This window comes from Hyaena hyaena, unplaced genomic scaffold, assembly GCF_003009895.1.
Source record: "Hyaena hyaena isolate Hyena2069 unplaced genomic scaffold, ASM300989v1 scaffold_172, whole genome shotgun sequence".
Lineage (NCBI taxonomy): Eukaryota > Metazoa > Chordata > Mammalia > Carnivora > Hyaenidae > Hyaena > Hyaena hyaena.
The window spans coordinates 2024737-2050666 of record NW_024080804.1 but is presented as its reverse complement, the minus strand read 5'-3'; the positions used below and the strand labels follow the sequence as shown (position 1 = coordinate 2050666).

The 25930-nt window shown below is 38.5% G+C and overlaps 1 protein-coding gene across 3 annotated transcripts; it reads right to left on the bottom strand.

The window, feature by feature from the left end:
* Positions 1–1120: 1120 nt before the first annotated feature.
* Positions 1121–25627, bottom strand: CRBN (cereblon). Of its 3 annotated transcripts, none has more exons than XM_039240275.1 (11): positions 25540–25627; positions 21149–21261; positions 20332–20534; positions 19113–19262; positions 15035–15194; positions 6714–6776; positions 5222–5306; positions 4513–4628; positions 3791–3855; positions 3030–3161; positions 1121–2385 (listed from the first exon to the last, which is right to left on the bottom strand). In XM_039240275.1, exons 1-11 carry the CDS (start codon positions 25604–25606, stop codon positions 2205–2207), a joined length of 1335 nt encoding a protein of 444 aa, XP_039096206.1. In that variant the 5' UTR covers positions 25607–25627; the 3' UTR covers positions 1121–2204. The 3 variants fall into 3 exon arrangements, with proteins under 3 accessions (XP_039096206.1, XP_039096207.1, XP_039096208.1); XM_039240276.1 differs by having other exon boundaries at positions 21149–21258; positions 25540–25619; XM_039240277.1 differs by lacking the exon at positions 25540–25627 and adding an exon at positions 24165–24757.
* Between the last annotated feature and the right edge of the window lie 303 nt (positions 25628–25930).

Genomic DNA, 25930 nt, shown 5'->3' with positions numbered 1-25930 from the left:
TTTCTTCTTTTGTTTTTGGTATAGTGTGTTACTGATTGATCTTAAAAAGTTGTAACTGTCGATAAAAGTGTTTCTTAATGTTTGTAATTGAAATAACTACATTATTTTACCATTGTTCTGGAATCCAGGTAAGAACTGAAACTTACAAAAGTGTGCTGATAACACAGTAGTTGACAAAATAGCCCATGTAAAATAATGACGACCAGATGCATCCCAGGTGGCTATTTGTACACCCAAAACTTGTTCTAGCAAGCTGTTTTGGTATCTACTTGATACTTTTGTTGTCATAATTTATGCATGCTAAGCCTGAGAAAGATTGTCTTGACAGTTATTCTTGAGCCTATTTTTTAATAAACATTCCCTTTGAAATTATAAGATAAATGTGTATGTATGGTATGTGGCAGTATACATCTGTCTCTTTATATATATCTCTAGATATATATGCATATATTCCCCATACTGACAAATTAAGGTCAGCGTTAATTTTTTTAAAGACGTAGCCTACATTAAAATGTCCACGAGCGGGCCTATACATATGGTCTTTTAATTTTTTTAAAACGTTTGTTTGTATTTGAGAGAGAGCTTTCAGCACAGAGCCCGACACGGGGGTTGAACTCAGGAGTTGTGAGATCATGACCTGAGACGGACCCACTGAGCCACCCAGGTGCCTCTGTCCACATGGTCTTTCAAAGGTTTGAGCCCTTCATGCTTTCAGTAGGTAAATGGATGCATAGTGCAAAGTATTATTTCAACATTCTGCCATTTTGTAATTGACTTTCGTTTTTGTGTAGCCAGTCATAGCATCTTTGTCCTCTGTGAGGACAAGTCCCAGTTTAAAATAGTGTTATATGCACTTTTTTAAATTATCAGAAACTTTTATTTGCAAGTGTCAGTAAACAAAATAGAACATTCTGAGATTACACCTTTTAGATGGCAAAAGTAAAAGCAGCGTTCCCTCTCCGTGACTGATTAAGGTTTCAGTGTAGAGATGTGCTTTGTTACTATAAAGAACTGCCTAGAATAAGTTTTAGTTTAGTGTAAAGACTGCATGAAGAACTAGTACAGTCCTATAAACCCAGTGTTCTCAGTAGCAGTAATAGCTTAGGAAAAAAACTACAAATTTGGGCATATACTCTTCTGACAGCATTCTTGAGTTGCTTTTCATTTACTTCCTGTATATAAATATGCAGCATGAGATTCAGTTGTTTTAAGTCTAGGCAGTCATAACCATTGCATGTTGGGTAAAATAGTATATTACAACGTAAGAGATTTTAACAGTCTGCTCTTGGCTGGGCCTCATACATTTTCCCCCATTGGTTGAACTTTATTCCCTAGTTAATTATGTAAAGCCATGAAGGAATATCAAAATTACACAAATGTGAAAGGATCCGAAAAACACTTGAACATATAAGCAAAGAGGTAGGTAGCAAATCAGTATATCTACAACTTCATCTTAAATTATTGGCTTGTGAGTAAATATTTTTACATTATTTAAACAATGAGTATGTGTAATATTGTTTGCTCTTAAAGTTTACTTACAATTTTTTCAAGTTGCATGGAATAAAACTGCTTACAAAATACAGTCACTGTGTAGCCTGAATGAAGGGGGTGTGTTTTACGATCCCTGCTCCATAGTCGTTTAGGTTCAAATCAAACACTGAGTAAATACAGAAGTTACTGTTTTTCACTAACAAATACACAAGGAAATGAACACTATTTTGGGGCTCAAACTGCATATTTTAACTCTTTAATATCTTCAAAATTTACAAATCCATATGAGAGAAATTAAAGAAAATTAAAGCCTTTTTTCTTTGCCTCTTTCAAAAGGAACATGTACTTGGCACCCTAGCTTTTGAAACTTCTATAAAAACTTGCTATTTGTCCCATATATCAGGAGCAAATGATTAACCTCACATTAGAGGAATTTCAAATCTGTTTGGTGCCAGAAACCCTCACTTTCAGTGAGGTTTTCATGTCCTATCAGGGACATTGTAGTAGGCCAAAGTATAATGGTACCAAGGTACTAAAAGTAGATATTCCTAATTTTAATTTAAATCTTCAAATATCGTTGGACTAGGAAACTGGAACCTTCCGTGTAATGTTGCTTTTATATACTTAGGTATGCATCAAAAGCAGGAATTTCTGAAGCAGATCAGATTTTAGGAGACCAACTTGATAAATAACTTTATCCCTACTGTACTTGTTTACAAGCAAAGTATTACTTTGTCTGGACTTATCTCATCTTCAGTGTCTGGGATTGTGGGCAACAGAGCAGATCGAGTCAAACCCCAAAACTTCTGAGGTGACATGTCTTTCTTGGTGGCTGTAAATTTCCATCCAATATGGCTTGCACAGATCCTACACTGGGCGATAGTCCAGGCATACCTACAAAATTAAAGAAAGGTATCAGGTAAGGAAACCCATTAAGCCTTAATGAAAGTGTCAAATAAGATTGGATAACTCAAGTCACATGGTCCTAGGCCCATCACTAATCCATACTCAGCTTACCTCTTCCAAAATTTTGTAAGAAAAGCCTTCTTATACTTTCCCCAGATTTAATATTTTCAAGAACCCTAATAAGTTCTCAGGTGGTGCTGTTGGTCCCAGGCTCACACTTTGAAAAAGGAAAACCAGGACTAAATAAATGGTGTCTGCATCTGTTTTGTCTATTACTGCTTGGGAAGTATTCTCTGGTTTGATAACACTACAGAATAGATTGGTTCAGATACAGTTTTACTGGGTCACAAGCCAGCTGATTTTCAGAATGAGCTAAAAGGAAAATGAAAACAGTCTGCTGTCATTAACTGTAGCTAATTAAAGGATAACTGCAGTTGCCAACCTTCTAACTGTACACTTAGTGAGACTGCAAAATTAGTTACTAGCCATTCACAAAATGGAAAAACATTTAAATAGAACTATTTATCTTAGTGTCTAATTTTGATTAAAATTGTAATAATTCTGCTTAGAACTTCTGGGTTTTTCTGCCCAGTTAAGGCGGCAAAACCAAAAAAAATAAGTAACCACATTACCCAGGAAACCAGCTGTGCTCTGTCGAAGGTCGGCCTATCAGATTCAAGTTGCAAGCCTTATACACAGTAAGCGTCTCATGCACATATCCATGAGGATTCACATAAGCTGCCATCGGCCCACATAAGGATAAACTACAAGAGAGAATCAGCACAGAGAAGTCAAAATGGGAAGAAAAAAATGTCTAATGAGGCAGTAAGAGGGAAGATCTTAGAATCCTGTTTTGAAAACAGGAGGTTGATAGCCCCGTTTCATTCAGTCTACGTGTTTGTAAAATAGGGAGCTCAGCTTCATCTAAAGGAGTCTTTCAGAGTGGAAGTACAGTGAAAACGACCTTTCGGTCATCCTTGGGCTACTGATTGTAGACAACAATTTCCCTATGTCCTGATTTTCAAACACTTTATCACAGTAGCAGTACGTGTTCAGAAGCATGTCCTACTTTACCTTTGGCCCTGTGTTTGACTGCAGGATACTAGCCTAAGCATTTATCTGTATTCACTAAAACCATACACAGATTTTTCAAGCAGGAATGGGAAAAAAAGGATTGCCCCTTTCTGACTTGACCATGCTCATTACCTGTAAACATCTTACATAACCATTGCTGCTGAGTACCCAATGAGGAAGGGTAACTTAACCCCCCATATTTCATTTGCTGAAATGACTGTAATTCAATGGAGGAAAATATATGGAGAATGGATATATAGCCTTGACTATAATTCTGTTATAGCAGTCGGAACATAGAAGAATGTAATAAAGCTCTCACCTGAATATTTCATTTTTGGTTGTTATTTCTGTTTCTTGACATTGTTTACAGCAAAGAGAGGTACACTAAGAAATTTAAGAGAAAATTAGTGGGGAAAACTCACATTTGTTTAATTATGTAATTACACAGCTCGTCAAGAAACTTTAGAGAAAATACTGATCCCTCTTAATAACATGTTTTTCTTCCAATCATTACAAACTATAGTTTTTAGAGAAAGTCACACATATTCACTTCTAAAACTAATGACTTTGTAGGACAGTGACATGTATATAACGGCAGGTGCTCAACATAGAAATCAAGTGACAAACTCGAAATGTTGAAGGGATGTAAAAACAATCTGAATGGCTGTATGATCCCAAATGAAGTATCTAAATTATCCTTTAAATCTTTTTAATGTAAGGGTGGCCTGGGTCGCTCAGTCAGTTAAGCATCCAACTTCACCTCAGGTTATGATCTCACTGCTTGTGAGTTCAAGCCCCGTGTCAGGCTCTGTGCTGACAGCCTGGAGCCCGCTTTGGATTCTGTTTCTTCCTCTCTCTGCCCCTCCCCCACGCATGGTCATGGTCTCTCTCTCTCTCTCTCTCTCTCTCTCTCTCTCTCCCTCAAAAATAAATTAAAAAAATGTAAAACAACTAGTTTTCTAATTGCATCACTACATAGCTGGATCTCACAGATAGTCTAGTGTAAGATACAGCTGTCATGAACATGGTAAGTATACTCACTTTATTCATAATATCTAGTTCACAGCGGAGTCGTTGGATGGCACTACCAATTTTAAGGAGCTGAATCCTTAATACATCATCAATAGGAAGACAAGCAGCTACTCTGTAAGAAAAATCTTAAAGACATGGTGGTTTTTTAAGTTTTAAGTTTATGAAGCAGATAATAAGGTCTTTTTGAAGTAAACCCTCCCTACAGCATTCACAGAGAACATATTCCACATAATTATAAACAATACTAAAATACACTAGCTATCAAGTAAATACTCCTGGGAAGTTCTAAAATTAACTTCTTATAATTGGTTTTATAAATGTCTTTCAAACATGAAAATCAAACCCATGTTAGAAGAATTTCCTCAAAGACTAGAAAAATGGCTATAGTAACTAGCTGATAAACAGATTACATGTACATAAGGTAAGTCCTAGAACTACGGTTATTTTTAACGCCACCATAAAGAACTGGGAAAAGAGTGTGTTAACATTCAAGTTTTTGGATATGAGCTATTAACTACAAGTTGCCTAGAATAGGAAAACTGCCTCAAATTAGAGTGCTCACAGAATTTGAGAGCTTTGCTACAATTAACTACTTTTAAAGGGCTCAAAACAAATATGTATGCTTTTCAGAATAAAAATATGAAACTAAAATTTTTGGTTTCATTACAAATAAATTAATTTTAGTAAAAGCCAGAGGAAGGAAGCAGACTTTTCATACCTATTGGATTTGAAGGAAGAGAATCATCTTTAAGATTTTCATCCCATTCACGGAGCTGTTTCTTAATTCTGTCCATTAAAGTTTCCTTGTTTAAAATAAAAGCAGCCATAATAAGGTTCACAGACTTTTTACAATTTACCGCCAAATTTTCAACAAGTCTCAATTCTATGTACTAAAATCCGAGTCCCAGTTTCAACTGTGTCTGTGGTCTCACGTGCAGATGGTCAGAGCCCAGCTCGTCCACCCGACACGAAGTTGCCTTTCCAGGCTTCTGTCCTCTCTCCCTAGGAGCACATGCTCCTGCCCTGCTGCCTTCTAGGTGTTCTCTTATGAACTGTGTGGAATTGGCTTCTCTTCTCCCCCTTCCTAGGAAGGCTTTTCTAACTCTAAGTTATAAGAGCACTTGCTATTTATATACCTTACTTGGCACCCATTTAGCACACAAGAGTGTGCTTCCTATCTTTTCACAGATGTCTGCAAAAAAACACTGCTCTGTTTTGCATTTGTAATGGCCCAAAGCGCTGCTGAAGGGCAGAGTGAACTGTAGTTTCTTTAGTGTTGTGTTTGTGAGAAGTGCTCAAACCTAAGTATTTAGTCTTCCTAAGATTCTACGTCTTAGGCGAGGTGGTTCACTAGGGAAATGACTAACATTTGTTGAGTGTGCCAAGTACAATAACTATCACTATCCCCATTTGAAAAATTCAATTTACAGGGGCACCTGAGTGGCTCAGTCAGCTGAGCGTCTGACTTCGGCTCAGGTCATAATCTCACGGTTTGTGAGTTCAAGCCCCACATCAGGCTCTGTGCTGACAGCTCAGAGCCTGGAGCCTGCTTCAGATTCTGTGTGTCCCCCTCTATCTGCCCTTCCCATGATCATGCTGTCTCTCTCAGTCTCTCAATGATAAATGTAAAAAAAAAAAATTTTTTTTAAAACTCAACTTACTGAGATGAGTAATTTGCCCCAAACTATAGGGAAAATGATAGAAATCAGGCTTTGAAAACAGTCTTCGTGTCTAAACCCCAGATTCTTTGACCAATTCCAGGCTGCCTCTTACTAAGTTTTGCAAGGTATGGTGGTGCCTAAGTATGACCATTTAAGGAGCAAGAACACTTGTGGATGCAGTAGACTAATGGAATCAGGAGATCTAAGTTCATACACTCGTTTAGGAAAAAAACAAAGCACCTTATGGGTGCTTTGATTTTTGAAATCTACCTGCCACTTAACACATTTCAAATCCTTATTAGACCCTAAAACACCTCATTATCTTGTCCTGAATTTATAAGCCACTAGAAATTGGGAAAACAAAAAATTCTATAAAGACAAAGTAAATCCAGCAGAATCTGATTCCTTTGTATTCTACTTAAATGTAAAGAAGGGCATTAGTTCTGAAAATGAGATACCACTGACTATGAAAGTCTGTGTTTCATTCCAATGACCCTTAATTACGACAAGGCTTACCCTAGATATAAAAAATTACAAGGTAATACTTACAGCATCATATAAGGAATAAAGCCAGCGAGGCCATGAAGTCAAATTTGCACAATGAAACTTTCTCTGGAAACAGAAAAAAGTCACTTAAATTCTATATAGATTCTTATGGTGGAAAGAACAATATTTAAAAATTGATTTTGGCCCTCAAAACGATTTTCTAATTTCAATAATAGGGAAAATTTTGTAGATAACCCTATTAATAGATTATTGATTACCTATTAAATTTGATAATCACTGTTTTACAGCTTTCAATTTATAGTGCAACTAGAATCCTCATTCTTAGTGGGAAAATTTAACAATTTAATGGTGAGGATAACTTACTGAAGTTAAGATGAACTTGAAGAATGATTAAATGTACTTACATTACCACATTATCTGCCTACTAATCATTTGTTCAGTATATGCAGGGAAAACTCAAATATAATCCAAACTGTCTTTGTGTAAAACTTTAAATGGCTTTCAAGTGAATTACCTTAGAGGCAAATATAAGAAATCAGTCAATTCTAAGAAAAAAATGATCATACACTGGAGACTCCAGGATGAAGTCCCCCATTTCACAGAACTGAGGGAAAGGGGAAAAGCATTGGGTAGCTCTTCCAATTGTATTTTGGAATCCAAAAGCAAGCATTCCTAAATCCATATAAAAATGTGCATTATACTTAAATTCCAGTAGAATTTCTATTTTTAATGGGAAGACTCAATAATTAAAATGGGCGTCCTCAAAGTACATATTCAGAGTTACTAATACCAATGAGACTGGAATTCAGAAGCATAACTTAAGCATAACCTGGAATAATAAGTGTGTAAAAACTACCAAGAAAGTTTGGAAAGAGAAGTGTTCTACAGGACACAAAAATATGATTGAGAATGCACTACAGCAGTGCTATTAATAGCAACAAACTAAAAACAACCAAAATGTCAATGAACAATAAATGCATTAGAATACATATATACTACAGGATACTTTGCACCTGATCAAACAAGGCATTTCAAGCCTACAGAGAATAAAGAATGACCACATCTTCCTCAATAAGGAAAACAAAACCTATGTAAGTACAGACATTCATAATTCTGTAAACAGTTAACTGATATGGGGAATGACACACGAAAAGTGGGTGGGAAAGGAGTAAAGTGGCTCAGAAAGGACTGTCCCAAAACAGGACAAGAAAAGCAAGCTTAAGATTTAACAGAATGAAAGGGAAATCCTATGCTTGCACTTGCACAACCAAATGAATGGGCATGAAATGGGGGAAACATGACATATGTAAAAAAGACTTGGGGGACTCAGTTGGTAGATGAACTAACCAATGCGCTACAGAGCTTACATCCTACTCTCCCTGCAATCTTATGTTAGAAGATGTCCAGAATCTAAGAGGAGACAATAACGTTACCCTTCTGTGACAGTCAGAACTTGTGAGGGGCCAGGATGCTAAGAGGAGATCAAGTTTATATTAGCAGTGTTCAGTTTGGAGCTGCCTCTCAAGAGGACATGATAATTACTTTTAAATATTTTAGAGAACTATGACATGGATGAGGATAGACTTGTTTTTCAGGGCTCATCCACTAAAGCACAAACCAATGGATTCTTTAACGAGACGAAGTTTTGGCGCAATCTCATCCTTATATTTGAGGCTACCAAAACATGGGTCTGGGAGGGCCTCCAAGTATATGTTCAAAAAGTGATTTAAGCCAGAGGAACCAGACTGTAAGACACTTAAGCTACTCTCCAATCAGTTTACTTTTAAGACCAAAAACTAAGGCTAAGGAATTTTGTCACATTCCAAATAAATGCTTCAGAATAAGCACACAGAGTAAAAAAACAAAAACAAAAACAAAACAAAAAACAAAAAACCCTACAACAGCCCTTCAGGTAACCACAAATATGAATATTCAGTAATAACAATCAGTGGCAGCCACTGTACCAGTCTTAGAAAAATTCTCTAAGGTTGCCAGTATTATCATCCCCATTTGAAAAATAAGGAAACAGGCACAGAAGGGCGGTGAAACTTGCCCAAAGCCATGGTAAACAGGGAGCTGCTGGGCTGTGCATCCAGGGAGTCTGGCTGTAACCATGATTCGTTCAAAAAATATTCTGAGCACCCAGTATGTATGTGTCAGGCATTATGTCCACACATTTGGAGTGTGCCAGTGATTAAAACAAAAAAAGACCAAGGTCACTGCCCTGTGGAGCATACATTTTCGTGCAAAGCAGCTTACTTTCTAGCGGTATACTCACAGGTACAAAGTGACAAAAATCCAACAAAGCTCCAGTTTGGCGGACTGACATACTACACACTCCCAATTCAGTTATTAATATATACGTCGTACATCAGAATGACCACTTTTACATTACAAAAGCTTATCATTTTACTTGGCACTCATGTCAAGATACAGAGAAACCCAAGTACTGTAGCCACTCCTTCCCACCATAACACAGAGAGAACGGAGTGTGGCACACTAGTGTATATTAAGAGCAATACAGCAGGTCAGGATCATTACCATTTGCCCAGCCAACCTGCCTCCTCCGTGAATGTGAACACACTGCAACTCAGGTGTCTCAGTTCTGTAACTTTTTAAAGTGAGGTCAATAATATTCTTTCTCAGGATTATCTTGAAAGATTCAAAAGTTCTATTTACAGATCAACTAAATGTTTATCCTTAATATTTGTGATATGCTTTATACGGTCAACTGTACAAACTGAAGTATACCAAAAAAGATTAGTTAGCTTTTACAGAGCAAATGCCCCAATTTAAGCCATTTCAATATCTCAAATTTAAGAGTCCCAATTTAGACTTCTGGTGCAATAGCAAAGGCTATTACTTCTATCTGGGTAATAATGATGGTAAGTTCTAGCAATTTATGGGCATTCTTCACATGTATCAGCACCACAATTTACTTCATAAAAGGGAAATACTTCAAAAAAAATTTTAGTACTAGCCCAAAAGTTAGGTGCTTCCAAGTGACAAATGTCTGATTTTCTAGTGAAGAAGTATTCACTCTTGGGAACAGGATTTACTATGGAAAGCAGGCAGAAAGACCCTGAAAACGATCTCTGTTCCCTGAAGGCAATCCATCACATTTTGAAGCCTCACATCTAGAGCTTCAGATTTGCCTTCCAACAATGTGGAATGTTAAACAAATGTGAAATTCCACTTAAATGGCTCTTTGAAGTGTAATAAAATTGGAAGACCAATGTAAAAGGCAAAACATGAATAGTAAATCACTGCCACTGATACACACAGTGGCCAAAGGTGGGTAATTTATTGCATCAAATCCCATCACCATCAGCAATATAAATAATAAAAATAATTTATCCAAGTAATTCAAAAGCTACTAGTTTTGTTTCCTTCTTCACTTACCAACTTCCTACTTGCCTATAAAAAGCAGACTGGAAGGGTATGCTCTTTTCTGCTCCGAGACTTCTAAACTACTAATGGCAGATACACAAGTATAAGGATAAGACATATGCCTGGAAAAATCACTGCTCTGTCCAAAGAAGCCTAACTACACACAGCCTAAGCTTTCAAGACCTTTTTCTTCTTTAATATAAAAATAGGCAACAAATATTGTCTTACTTCTACTATTACTCTTCTGAGACAAAGCAAAAACTTGTTTTCAGAGACAAGTTCCTAGGGAAAGTAATAGCCACCAAGACCTTAAAATACGAAAAGACCAGTAAAAGGGTTACCAGTCATATATTTATTTCCAAAAATTATGAATTGTCAACAGTTATCAAAGTGTTAGGGAGGTGCATAAAGAGACTCCCAACAAAGCAGAAGTAAGCAAAAAAAAAAAAAAAAACAAAAAAAACACGAATTTCGTCTATGATAAGGTGGCACCTTGTACCGGTGAAGGAAAATACAGGCTTTTCAGAAAATGGTAAGAGGACAATGAGGAGCCATCCGGAAAAAAAGTGGAGCTGAATTCATACCAGGATAAACCACACATGGATAAAAGTTTAAAAAGTTCTGATTTCATTAAAAAGCAATGCAATCAAAGTCAAAAGTAAAAGATTACATTTTAAATGTTTTTTTAAAAAAATTCCTTTGTATGAGGAAGTAATTTCTAGCTATGTTTCCTAATGCATGAGGAACTCCTAAAAATCCACAAAGGGCAAACACTATGTATAGGTACTTCCTAATAAAGGCAACACAAATTATTATTCAACACAAAATGTTACACCTCATTTCAATCCAAAGGATTAAAATTAAGCCTTCAACAAGATTCTATATTTTACTTATCAATCAGCAAAAAGGAAGTTGGATACTACATTGTCTGTAAAGCCATGATGACCTACTGCTGTCAGAGTACACATGGGCACAACCTCCTTAGGAAGGGACTCCGAGAATATCTGTCAAAATAATGATTGCAGATTCCCTGTCATCCAGTAATCCCACTTCCAAAATTTATTTTATCTCTTTGTGTGTGTGGAAGATCATTTGTTTACAAAAGTTAGTGCAGGTCTGTCACCCAGAAGTGACTGGTTACGTAAATTATAATGTAGTCATACAAGGGAACACTGGGCAACTTTAAAAACAAGGAAGCAGTGCCCCAAAAGTTGATACAGAAGAATCTCCTGTAAGAGAGAATAAGGTCTAGGATAGTATGTATTCTTTCACCTAAGAAAATGTAAAGCAATGAAAATATCTGTGTCTTCAAAAAGAAATTCTGGAAGACTTAGAAACTAACACGTGAGCCCACGTTCAAGGACTTGCTCTTCAGAACCAGAACCAGTGTTCAATTCTTTCCTGCTCCCTCTGAGCACGGCTTATAAACTTAGCAAGACTAGAAAGATGAGCAATCACTTTCTTAACTGGTTTCCACATTCCATTTTAACATTTTTTAATGTTAATTTATTTTTGAAAGAAGGCAGACAAAGCATTAGCAGGAAAGGTGCGGAGAGAGAGGGAGACACAGAATCTGAAGCAGGATCCAGACTCTGAGCTGTGAGCACAAAGCCCGATGCAGGGCTTGAACTCACGAACCATGAGGTCATGACCTGAGCCGAAGTCAAAGGCTTAACTGACTGAGCCACCCAGGTGCCCCTCCACATTTCATTTCTTTTTACATTTCATATTCAACTGTTTTCTGGTCAACACAGGAGGTGGTGCCCTTAAAAATGTATGTCATATTCCCAAGTTGGCTAAAGAAAAGTTTCCTTATTGTGAAAATCCCATTACAATAAACGCAGCCAGAAGTGAAAGGCACTGTGATAGGAAAGAAATAATTATTAGTTTTGAAGATCAAATCACAGAATTAGGAATGTTTCCAGATGGAAGTGACTTTTGGAAGAGTGTTCCCTGACTATACTAGCCTAACTTCTTAATCATTAGGGACATCTCTGCTGTACCCTTGTCAGAATGGAAGATTATAAAGGAATACTTGTGGAAGCTTAATTTTGTCATTTGGAATGATCAGTTCTCAAGGGCAAATGTTAAGAGAAGTGTGTGCAAACAGTTTCAAGGTTAATTGAATACATCTAGGCTACACTGCTGGACCCCTTAAGTATCATTTCTGCTGAAAAAGTGCTTGGCAACCTGATAAGCCTGAGTTGGCTTAGAATCGTCTAAGCATCTCCCAATTCTGACTACATTAACTACCTCTCAGACATAGAGACAAATGGATGCACTGCTTCATATACTGGTAGGATGTAGGAGTCAGATTTGAATAAAGTGAATCGAGCTGCCTTAGATCCATCCCAGGACAAGCAGCATTACGTAATCCAGTCCCTGGTAAATTACCATCCAGCTAACTGCACAGTAAGCTCAATCAGTTAGACAGTGCTAATGCACATGCAGTTTCAGCCAATGGTACCTACCACCCCTTTTCCTTCACTTGGTGAGTGGCTCAAAGTGGTGTCTCTAAAGCAGAACAGAGATTTTAGGTCATGTGCAGTCCAAAATAGATCAGCTAGCAATTTTTCGTGGCCTAGTGATTTAGACCCAAATTTCTAGACCCAAACTTCACTCAAATTTTAAAGAAGGAAACTCATTAAACAATCTGAAAAATACATGTGATGAAGGACCTGTATTTCCTTAAACCTTTTACATCTCTCTCCTTCCTTGGCACTTTCTGCTTAGTCCTTGGCATCTCTGAATATGAAAATAACTGAGGTATATGTTATTATTAGAGAAATAAATATATTATATTATGATTATTATTAGAGAAATAACACAAAGGGGAAAGAGGACCTGGTTCCAAACAAACAATTGCCTCTTTGGTCTCTGCACCTCCAGCTCTCTTGCTCTCAGTGTGCCAGTGACAACCGAGTTGCAAAGGCTTACTTCAGAATTAAAGTGAAAAGCTCAGATTCTTTAGCCACAGAATAGAAGAATTCCAGGAGTACATACAAAAAGTAAAAACCCAGTCTTACCTGTTTAACTCACAGACAGGACACACAATGAGCACAGAGCATTTAAGTCAGGAATTAACTACAATCACTACAACTTTACAAACAAGAGTTAAGTTAGGGTTTTTGAATTGTTGCTTTTTGGCAACCAATCTTAGTGTGGAAGAACTAGGATATAAATCAAAATGCTTACTATCTCCTAAAACACAATCCTGTTATTGAAATGCACAGCTATTTAAATACTGGGTGATACACAGGAAGCACCTTGATGCAGTTCCCATGGCACATAACATCTCAGTAGCACCCAGTGCCCAACACGCTTTTAGGCATTTATTAAATGACTTAATTCCAAAACCACTCCCGTGGAGCCCATGTACCTCAGAGCTGACTCTGATGTGCTTATTTCAATAGCGACATTTAGTATGACCACATAGCAGCAAAATCTTCCGCTGTTCTACCCTTAAACTAAAACAAAGGTAAAAGTCTATTTAAAGTGTCTGTATCAGGTTTGAAACAGGGAGTACTGCCTAGGTATACAAAGGTTGTCTGCAAAGTTAAGGCAGTGTCTGTTAAATCTTCAAAAACATTAGTTTCAAGATTGTGTAGGAATCCTTAAGCAATGTATTTCTACCTTTTCTACTGGATTCTTTTTAGAAATATTGATAAAACTGCAAAACCATGTCTCAGACTGTCCAACTAAGGTATATATTACTAAAACCAAGAAGCCCACAGACACCTGGCTAGAAGCCTGCTGCCCCCCGAATAGCCATCCTCAAAAACTCTCTCTGAAAATGATAAATTCTACCTTAAGAACATTACAAGCGCTGGTACACTAATTTATAAGACTCCTTTATCAATTATCTACACTAATTTATACCAAATTAGGATCGTATGCTAATTTATTCAAACTTAAAACCTGTACTACTTCACAAAGTGTAAGGAGTGATCAATGTAGGATTTTTCAGATTAAAATGGAAATGTCTCCATATTTTTAAAAGATAAACCTCAAAGAGCCAATTTTTTCTAAATTTAAAAACTAGTGATCATTTCCCTTAGGCAGAAATCATAAATATTAACTATTTTCTAAATTTATTTATGTTTCATTTTTTGAGAGAGTGCAAGGGGGGAGGGGCAGAGGGGGAGGGGGGAGGGAGAGAGGAAGAGCGAGAGAGAGAGAGAGAGAGAGAGAGAGACCGTGCACACATGTGCACACACGCATGGGAGGGAGGAGAAAGAGAGAGAAGCTTAAGCAGGCTCCACGCTCCGTGTGAAGCTTGAACTCACGACTGTGAGATCATGACCTGAGTGGAAAAGAAGAGCCAGACATTTAACCAAATGAGCCATCCAGATGCTCCAAAATTAGCTATTTTATACTCAAAACTGATACATGTGAAAAATGCGTAGAAACTGGCTTCATTAATTTTTTTCTAAGATAAAGAGTGATCTAGCCAAAAGGGTACGTGTAAGAATTAATGCCCAAATAAGCAGTGCTTTGACAGACCACACAGTCTCAAGCCAATTTTTGTGATGTCAACCGTGTCACACAAAAAGATAGGTAAAAAGCTTTCAGAAGTCCAGAAGATTTGGAACACTACTACTACTTGGAACTCTCCTCTCCTTAAGGTAATGTGTCTATGATTCAAGAGCCAAACATGTAATCTGATTATAGTTTAGCAAGATTCCCAGAGAACTAAAAATCACAAGCTATTAACTAATACACAGCTGACAGGCATTAGAGCAAGAACACCTTACAGCACTGTGACACTGGGCTATTTCTGCAAACTGCTTTTATGTAAATGGCTGCCTATGAAAGTTTTAGAAGCTCTAGCTTTGATCAAATGCAGCTAGGGTATTACCACAGAAGGTGTCTGGGGAGTAAATCATGAGACTTCTTTGTGTTCTTTTCTCAAATACAGGAAAAAAACAACCTGTCTTCATTTTCTGAGGATGCACAAAAAGTTAGTTTCTCACCTTCTGGTATTTCTGCCACCATTTATATGAATACTGGTCTTCCCATGAGACAGGTTTTGAAGGAAATATCTGGCATTTATTGAGGGATTCTAACTGAACTGCAGACATGGTTGAAGGCAACACACACTCGGGAAGAATTTGCACTTTAGCTTGCTGGATTCTAAAATAAAGAGAACCAAGCATGGTGTTCATTTTTAAAATAAACTAACTCAAACTACTAAGTTTCTAAACATTATGGGTAATTTTAAATACTAAGATTTTCAATTTTCTTTTCTTAAATGTACTCATCAAATGCTGATGTTAAGATGCAAGAATTTTCAGAAAATACTGTATTTCATAAATCATACCAAAGTTAAAATGAAAGATAACCTCAAGTATGGATTTTTAATCTCACTGTGAAATGCAAAGTGAGATTTGTACATGTCAGATAAACACAGTTTATTAATGAAACAAATTTAAAAAAATCAATATACAACCATCTATTACCACTTGATACTTCTACATTAGTTTCTCAGGCATTCTTGGACACCCCACCTCTTCCAGCTTCCCACCTGCTCCTGGCTCTTACACTTGTCTCTTCTCCCAAGTCTAATCTAACTGGAGGAGTACAGAGATAAAGGAAGAGAAAATCAAGAACCCATTTATGTGGACAGTTAAAGTAAGACTACAGAATTACATATGGCCTTTACTTCTATGTGCATTCTTTTTCTCCTTCTCAAACATCTAACTTGAAATGCAAAGAATCAAAATATGCATTATATTATCTTTTTTTAATCTAAAAATTAAATTCTCCTGAGAATGAAGTCACCATTTCCAGAATGCTACCTGCAATGCAGAATATTATGACTGCAAACATCTTAATTGTGAACAAATGCCAACAGGAACACTGTACATATGAGCTATTTTGTTTGGAAGCCTATCTCTGAGAGTAAAGCTCTTGAAATGTAGGCTGTACGCATATATCCAGATGCTGAAACAAAAATCTGTCATAATGACCAAAGTTCAATATATTAAAAGTCTCTGCTTCATTATTAAATATGTTTAGAAATTCTTAAGTGGTTTTTCATATTAATCATGGTCTTGACCTGTAAAAAGTTAGGAATGAAATTTTGATACTTGTGCTTATTAGATGACAATAGCTAACTTGGTTAGACGCATTTCGCTAACTTCATTTCTCTCCTGCAAAATCAAAGATATGTCTACATGATTTTTCAGAATGTTAAAACAAATGAACATATTCAAATTATGTTCAAATGTTCTTATATTAGAACTCACTAAAAACAAATAAAATCTCTATTTTCTTCACCTGTCACATGAACACAAACACTTGGTAATCATATTTTTAAAACAAAAGCGTGTACCATTCTATAGAAATGTTCAGAAATCTGATTCTTCTTTAAGGCCATCAGTATCTAAATTAAAAATGATACTTAACTATTACATAAGGTTTCGCTGTATAGGGATAAAAACATTAACACTGGTGAGAAATTGGTTTACTGATCTTTTTAATAATCAGCCTGTGGTATAAGCTGCATGAACTGCCTTCCAGGATTGAGCAACACTCTCTGCTCCTGTTGTTCCACATGCTTCTACACGCTTCCACACACCTGGGCTCGGCTGCACACACAGGGCTCGTTCTTTGTTTGTAACATAAGCTACTTTCGTTTCTTCCCAACTTGTTTAGAGCAGTTGTTTTGTTAGTATAGTTACATAATTTATATAAATATTACAAAACCAATGAAATATGACTTAAGTAAAATTGCTTTAAGATACAAAGTTGAACAATAAAAATTGCTTTCAAGTTAGGTTCAGACAGTTCAAATAATTCAGATGATTAATGGTCTCAATTACCACAAGTAAGAGAACTTCTGTAATTCCAAAGAGAGTATTAACCTCCTCTTCTTCTCAACAAGCTAAGGAATATTCTACAGTGATTCTATGACATACTTAAAATTTTTAATTTTTCAAAAAAACGTTCATGTGTTCAGAAAATGCCAAAGAAATAAAGATTCTTAGAAAAGGTTAGAAGGCAGCAGTATAGTTTTTATATATGAAGGGTTACTTACGTAAAAGACAAATGACTATTATCTAACACTACTTGACTGGATAAAGGGAAACTGGCTTGAGTTCCGAAGGTGCTATGGATGAGTTCTGGTAGAATGGAGAGAGCACTAGCTTGGAAGTCAGGGGACCCAGAAGCAACAAAAAGTGACTTACTAGCTGCATCACTTCAGGCAAATCACTTTATCTCTCTCGTATTTTGCTGTCTTGTTTGGAAAAAGAAGAAATTTCACTAGATTATCTATCTCCACAGAGTCTTCCATCTCCCCATTTCTACTGACAGGAGTTACAGGGCTAGAGAGGCAGTAGAACCAGAGAAATCTCAATCCATGGAGCCCTTTTATATTAAGAAAGACTCACCTCTGTGAGAGGTCTTAGCAGTGGGGCTACGGAATAACAGAGCGTGCCCTTTCCAAGTCTTGCCTAACCCTATCACTTTCATGTTAGTCTTTACTAGCATCAAACATGTAGTCTTTGACCTGTTTTCAGAGTTAATCGTCTACTGCCATCTTGTGTTCAAAACCGTTTTTCCACAGTCAAAAGTCAAGAAAGTCTCAGAAACCTAACTTTTCTCCCAAGTCAATTTTCTTTTATGGTTCCCGTAACATAGTATTCACAAATAATCAAAAATTTAAAAACAGGAGGATAAGAAGTACTTTAAATATGGAAGTATTAGTAAAATCTGTAGTAAGAAAAACAGCTTGCTAATTATCACAATGCAGAGCCCTCAGGAGGACACCCATTCACTCAGGTAGCGTTTATGGTCCTAAGTATCGAACATACAGAAGTGTTAATCACTGATCATCTTCAGGCAGTTCATCTACTGAGGGAGATAGACATACAGTCCTGTAATGATAATACAACATGTTAACACCATGAGAGTCGGCACTGTGAATGTTCCGGGAGGGGGGTGGTACCACTGAGAGCCCTGGTACCTCATGCCTCATTTCTCTAGCCCCAAAGGGTTGCCTCACCTGTCTGTATTTCCATAATCCAGTGATATCTGTGAATGCCCATCATGAGAACAAAACAAGACAAAACCTCTCAAGTTCTACACGTTCAGAAGATCTGTTCAACACAGAGGTCGGATAAAATTTTCAGCTCCGGTTAGGAGACCAACTCCGTAGGAGTGGGTGAACCCCAAGAACCTGTATCTTTGCAATACTTCACAGGTGATTCTTATGTGCCAGAGTTGAGAACAGCTCCCATAAGAGGTAACATGTAATCATCAGGACACATGCATATTTTGTTTTACTTTGTTTTTAAAGGATAAAGTCAACTGGATTTTTTTACATGAGGTTAGTGGTCCTTAAACTTGTGAAAAAGCTCAAACCATGAGAGCCATGCCATACTAACTGTTAAAACAATTATACTCAGAAAATTTCTAAACCTTGTAAGATACAGAGACAACAAGCATTTACTGATCACTTACTATATAGTTAATACATTTGTGGGTGACATAAAATTCACACCAGAGACGGGTGCCAACTATAAATGGTTCCTACAGCCCAGATGGACCAGTTGACAGGTATAACCATTGTGGCTTTCCCTCTCACAGGAACACTGCAAACACCACAGCCACCCTGTCCTGATGAGTGCACAGAGAACGTAGAGGCCTGGGGCCTTCCAGCCTTTTCCACTCTGAAGAGAAGCCTTCAATCTCAAAGCAGCTGTATCCCCAAAGACATTTGTTCTTTGGGTTTACTTTAATATTCTCAAACATGGAGGGACATGAGAATCACCTGGAAATCATGACAAAAGATGCTGCAGCCTCACCCCAGGTTTACACCACTCTCTAGGGGTGGGGGATGAGGATGAAACTCAAGCTTCTATCATTTTAAAAACCTCCCATGTAGTTCTGTGGCACAGCCAAGTTGGAAACCACTAGGCTACACCTTCAAAGGAGAAAAGAACTACTTAAAAGTTACAAAATGTGAAGGGTCAGTACAATAGGAAAAAATAGAAGTAAACAATCTCATTTAACGATATACGTTTTAAGATATATGGTATTTCTTACCCATCTGACTGTGTTCTTAGCTCAAGGACTTTGAACCTTTGTCGTCCAATTGCTTTCACTTTCACTATCTCAATTCCAAAATCCTGTTCTTCCCGATAGGCATATATCTCTGCTGTAGTTCCAAACTGTGCTTCCCTCTCCTGTATATTACTTCCGAGGAAAATTTTAAAAGGAAATAATTTTGAACATTTAATTTTTAAATATGCAAAGGTGCCAAAAGCAATACATATGATAAAATAATTATTACAGAAATTAGTCCTTATTGCAAAGCTACTATAATTTTATTTTAAAGTCACATGGGAGCATGTATATATTTAAGAAGTCTTCGGGGTGCCTGGGTGGCTTAGTCGGTTAAGCGTCCGACTTTCGCTTAGGTCATGATCTCGCAGTTCGTGGGTTCGAGCCCCGCGTCGGGCTCTGTGCTGACTGCCAGCTCAGAGCCTGGAGCCTGTTTCAGAGTCTGTGTCTCCCTCTCTCTCTGACCCTCCCCTGCTCACGCTGTCTCTCTCTCCCCTAGAAATAAATAAAACATAAAAAAAAAAAAAAAAAAAAAAAAAGAAGCCTTCAAAATTACAATGTGAGCACTTCAGGAAAATAATAGATTTCTAGTTACTGAAGATGATCTAGGACTGGTAGGGGTTTAAAGTCTCATTTCCCAAACCAGAAATTCTTTTACTTCAGTAGAGCATCATTTCTGCTGCTGGTTTTTAGCAGCACAGGACTGGGGTGGGAAATTCCTGTATTCACTTCCTGCTTCTACCACTGACTTCCTCCAGCTGCTATAGGTAACCCACAATTCAGTTTCAGTTTGCCACTGGTATATAACAGGACAATGCATGAATTTTGAGAGAAAGAAAGGAATAAGCCACTCCTTTGTAAAGGTAATCCTTTACATTAAAATGTAAAAGTACTCTCTCTTCTTAAATAATGAAAGTTATTGAAAATCGGATTCCAGAAATTTTTATTAAGTATTAATGACTTAAAAAATTGCAAATACCAGAAAGTTTATGAGAGGAAATATCTGATTTGGATAGTAATGAGAACATTAAAAATACTCCTACTTGCACTTTCAATCATTTTGTCAAAATTTCTTACTTCACATCCTTATCCAATCTCTTGTGCATGCAAAATAATAGTCAGTTTTGGCTTTAACACTGACCTCTGCTTGTGACTCTACATGAAAGAGAATGTGTTAAGCGAATTCACTCTAATATTTTACCTATATGCAAGAACCGCAAAGGTTCTGTCTTTCTGAATCAAATTCCGCACCATACTGACTTCCTGAGGACGAAAGAGCTGAAGAGGTAAGGTCTGCCCAGGAATCAGGATCATCATCACTTGCGGCAGAACTGGAATAACCTGGCAGCTGTCATCATCATGCAGAGTCCTGCCATGAAATTCTTCCATATCCGCGCCCAGATACTATTCAAGAACACACAGACACACTGTCACACATATGTAATAACAATATAAGCTCAACAGACCAAAGAGCCAATCAGATTAAAAGAAATATAAACAATAGGTACAACATTTACTTAAATAGTAAAGTTGGTGTATTGCCATCCCACATGAAAATTTCATTCTGATTCTTATGAGTAGAATTTCCATTACCTTGTGAAGAATGTCTCACACATAGTTTGAGAACATTTTTTAGTTCAAAATATTTTATTTTGACTAAGAAACCTCACTATGTCCAAACACATCACAAATGACCCTGTAAAATGTCAGCATGTTAGCTAACACCCTGGTACCAAGTAGGAGAGAGAGTATAAAGTATCTTGTAGCTCCACTACTAGAGGAAACATATGGAGGATGGCAATTCTTCAAACAGTTATTCTAGGACATAGTATGAAACTGCAGGAGATTAAGAGTCAAGTATGGGTATCAACTGGGAAAGAGCCCACATCTCCATCCACCATGTCTACCGTGAGGTAATATCCAATAATCCTAAACTCAGTTACTTGTTTTTAGGAATTCTATCTACTGTTACATTTATGTGTCTACTGTATACGATCTGCTACTAAATTTATACATACTGTATGTGATGTTGGCAGACTGGTGTCAAAATTTATGACATTCGGTTTTTTGGCTTCTTTGCTATCCTGGTCTTCAACTTCCATTTCAATTTCATCTTCTTCCTCACTCTCTGCTGTAAAAGTAGAAGATTTTGAGGGAAAAAAACGGATTCAAGAAAATGTCAAAGTGATGTTCCCCTTCAAATGCACAATTCCTTCATGAGACTTCTGAGCCCAGGAGAAGAGGGCTTCTAAACACCACTTGCATATGGTAATCTCTACAGTACTGTGAAAAGGCAGGTGGAGGGCTGGGGTCTATGCATGGTTCTTAACTGTATCTTTTTAAAATCACCTTTTTTTTTAAGACTAGTTTAAGATTTACATAAAGGTGGAAAAAATAGTATAGAGATTTCCTGTCTATCTTCCATTCACTCTGTCCTCTAGCTAACATCTGGTATTAATATGGTGTATTTGTCTAAAAATGAGTGTTGGCACCTTACTGTTAACTAAACTCCACATTTTACTTGGCTATTCTGATTTTTATCTAATACCCTTTTTCTGTTTCAGAATCCCATCAAAACTAGCACATCACATTTAGCTGTCATATCTCCTTAGCCTCCTTGGGGCTGGTTTCTCAAACTTTCCTTGTTGTTGATGGCCATGACAGTTTTAGGTACTGCTCAGGCATTTTGCAGAGGGACCCTCAAATAGAATTTGTTTGATGTATTTCTCATTATTACACTGAGGTTATGTACTTCGGGGAGAACATCATAAGAGGCTAAGGGTTGTTTTATCATATATCAAGGGTGCATACTATTAATATGATTTATCACTGCTGATGTTGATGGTGATCGCCTGGCCAAAGTACTGTCATATTTCTCTACTGTAAAGTTACTAACTTCCTCCTTTCCCCTTTGTACCCTTTGGAAGCCAATTACTAGGCAAAAGTCATCCTTAACAAGGTGAGGGATTATGCTCTCCTCTCCCTGAAGGGGAACTATCTACATAAATTATTTAAATTCTTCTGGATGAGAGATTCCTTTCTTCTCTCTTGCCAGTAACTGAAATGACTTAGACAACTCATTTCACCTGATTATGCCTTAGTTTCTGCATCTGAAAAATGACAGGAAGGAACAAGACAATGTCTAAATGTCTTTCAAACTCAGAACTTTATAAAAGAATTCTTGGAGAAGACAGGAAGGAGGGAAGGAAGGAAGGAAAGAAGGAAGGAAGGCTGGAAGGAAGGAAGTTCCTTTAATTAAAATAGAAAAAGATAACATTAGTACCCAGCAAAAACATTTTCATAGCAGTGACATCAATTCCCTGGCTGTCACTACAGTATTAAAAAATGAAATGTTTGTCATCATTTTCATATGAATTTCGCTTTGGAATTTTAAATTTAAAAATAAAGTTCACTTGAAACATAAAACATATTTAAAGGAAACATCATAGAAAACTTTCTGCACACACAACTTTTAAATTATGAAAACTAAGCTCATCTACTTCAAAAACTTGATGTTACTGATAACAGAAATGAGAGTTAGAAAAAGCTACACTAAATAAGCGTTATTCTACTGAATGGAAGTCTGTCTTGTTAATGCCAGTGGGTAAAATTCCCATCCTAGATCTGCAGTTTTCAACCAGGGCTGATTTTGCCCCTCAGGGGATATTTGGAAATGTCTGGAAATATTTTTGGTTGTCACAACTAGGGAGCCCTACTGGCATCTAGTGGGCAGAGGACAGAGATGCTGCTAAACATCCCACAAGCTGCAGGACAGTCCTTCACAACAATCAATTTTCCAGCCCCCAAAACCAAAAGTGCTGAGGGTGAGAAATTCTGGCCTAGACAAAGCGAATCTCATTTTTGACCTCGTATTTCATGTATTTTTAAATGTCCCAAATTTCTGAATAGATAAAACGTCAACACAAAATTGTCATTTTCTTTTGTGTATTATCACTATTTAGATCAAATTACCTCCCAGCTAGTTTTCTGACAAGAAAAAACAAATGTTTTCCAATGTACTGTCTTGGACTTTCTATTAATTCTTTTTTTTTTTTAAATATTTTATTTATTTTTGGGAGAGAGATAGAGACAGCATGAGCAGGAGAGGGTCAGAGAGAGAGGGAGACACAGAATCCGAAGCAGACTCCAGGCTCTGAGCTACCTGTCAGCACAGAGCCCGATGCGGGACTCGAACCCACGAACCGTGAGATCATGACCTGAGCTGAAGCCGGACGCCCAACCGACGGAGCCACCCAGGCGCCCCGGACTTTCTATTAATTCTTAAAAGTTTGTAGATATTAGGATTTGTCAGAGAGGGATGTAACTTTTTAAACTTATATTTAAATGGGGAATGGTCTAACACTTCATACAAATTTTTGCCTAGACCACAGAAGTTCTACCAAAAGATAACAACAACAACAATCTCAAGCGATCTCCTTATACACGATAGCCTTTCTCATAAGTATGACCAAAACCCACTTCCCCCTACTCAGCTGTTTATTACTGTTTCCAACTTCGGCTCAGGTCCTCACCTCACTTGTGAGTTCGAGCCCCGAGTTGGGCTCTGTGCTGACAGTTCAGAGCCTGGAGCCTGCTTCGGATTCTGTGTCTCGCTCTCTCTCTGACCCTCCCCGCCTCCCCGCCTCACGCTCTGTCTCTCTTTCTCTCCCTCTTCTTCAAAAATAAGTAAGCATTAAAAAATTTTGAAAAAAAAACCCAAGTCCTACTACGTGAATTTATGGACAATCCAATGCTTCTTTATAAATAAAACTCATATATGATTTAGAAAAGCCTTATTATTATATCTACAAGCTCTCGGGGCCTTCTCACTCCTGATTCTTCTCAACAAAACACATACTGACTGTTCAGAACTACCAGGGTGAAGTCTGATGACTCATCTCATGCAGGAGCAGCATATGAATGCCAACAGAACATCCGTAACCTCCATAAACAGTGGATTCGGCACGTTCAGAGTGGGGCTGGTGTCTCTGAAATAAACAGCTCAGCTCGTCAGTCAAAGGCTGACAGACTTACCTTCATGTCACTTCAGCTAGGTTGGCTTCAGGAACAACCACTGTGGTTTATTTTTTATATAAAAGGTCCCTCCTATACGGTGGGCATGCATTCAGTCTTCTCCAATCCACACAACTCCCAGTGGACAAATTAATCCTCCAAGCAAAGCTTTCCTTGGGCAACTCCCTGTAACCCACAATTGTTTCTTGGCAACCCACAGAAAAAAGCCCCAGCCCCATCGTCAAGAGACGGAAGCTCCCCAACAACTGAGACACAACCTACCTCCTAGGCCTTCTCTTCCAAAACCCCATCCTAAGTATATGCTTTTGGATGTTTCCAGATCCAGTTCACAATGCTTTACCGCAATCTCTCTGAAGGACAATACGAGCCTCAACTTATATGGCCTTAAATAAACTTACGCCTCACACAGATTATAAACCTCAAGTTCCAGACTGTGTATCATATCTCTTTTCATGTCCACAACACCTAACTGGCACACAGTGAAGGAACTCAGCTAACAGCCCCAGTTTGTCTGACAACCTCTTGGAAAACATCTTTACAGCTTTCCATGACAAGTCTGTGCAATTATCCCAGGCATTTTTTTTTTTCTGCCCAGGATTCCAGTATAAAGCCAACGTCCAAATTTTCCCGAAACAAAGGAAAAAAGAAAACTTAATTTTACTCCACACTTCTAAGTCTCTTTAATCAAGCAGATTCAACTACCTGCTTGAACTACACACCTGAGAAAAACATGCTAGTACTGCCTTGGCAGTAAAGTGGGTAAGCGACATTGGCTGTGTTGACAAAAAGACTCAAACTGAAGTCCCGGGGCTGCTACTGTGTCACCTCGTCACCTGTGTCACACCTGCTACTGTGAACTAAACCATCCATTTCTCGCTTACCAAGCCGGGATCATAAAAGTTACACGGGGAGAATTAAACAGAGAAATGCACGCAAAACGCTTACCGCAGGGCCCGTGACACGTTAAAGGCTTAACATCTGCTAGCTGTCACTCTCACTGAACGGAAAAACTCCAGGAAAGTAACGGCTGCTAACCTGACCGGGTCCCCCATACCCCCTCCCTCCATCCCCCCAGTTTTAAGCCATTTCTTAGGATTCAAGTTCCGGTCACAAAACGGACGGAGAGGGAAGGGTCCCCGTCTTTGGGAGCAAACCCCCTACGGGATCCAAAAATTCTCGCTCATAGCCTGAGGCGATCCAGCAGGAGACAGAGGCGCCGGGACCAGGTAGCTGGCCTGAGGCCTGAGGTGAGGCCGCTTCCCGGAGCGCCCTGGCAGGCCTCGGTGCCCCCCGCCCGTCTCCCCAGCCCTGCTGCGCCGCTCACGGCTCGAGCCTCGCCCCGTCCCGCCTGCGAGGACCGGTCCCCGGAGGTTACCAGGGAGGAGTGGCAGGTGGTTGCCCATATTGTGCGCAGCGTCCTCCGGCTCCCTCTCGTCGGCCATGTCTGTTTACCCGCAGAGGAGGCTGGGACAGGGCGGCGCCCGGGCAGCCGGGGGAGAGTCCGCGCCGCGCCGCCGCAGCCGCGCACGGGGGCCACAGCGCCCTCTGGCGGCCCCCGGGGTCCCCAGCACGCCGGCCCGGATGGGAAAGGGCGCTGCAGGCTTGGAGACTGGCCGCTGGGGCTGAAAGCTGTCCCTTCCACCCTTGACTTCAGGACTTCCCGCCCGCAGCACACGCTGCGGAGCCCTGGCCTGATTCCAGCCCCCGTGACGTTTCACCTGTGGGGAAACTGAGGCTCAGGTGCTTGTCTCCACCTTGCTCTTGAC

What these genes read in the sequence shown, in the direction of transcription:
- CRBN (XM_039240275.1), bottom strand. Translation starts at nt 25,606, where the DNA reads ATGGCCGACGAGAGGGAGCCGGAGGACGCTGCGCACAATATGGGCAAC. An exon ending in TTTATTCCTTATATGATGCT is followed by an intron (nt 5,307 to 6,713) that starts GTAAGTATTACC and finishes ATTTTAAACAAG; the next exon opens with GAAACTTTAATGGACAGAAT. An exon ending in ACCAAAAATGAAATATTCAG is followed by an intron (nt 3,162 to 3,790) that starts GTGAGAGCTTTA and finishes TCTCTCTTGTAG; the next exon opens with TTTATCCTTATGTGGGCCGA.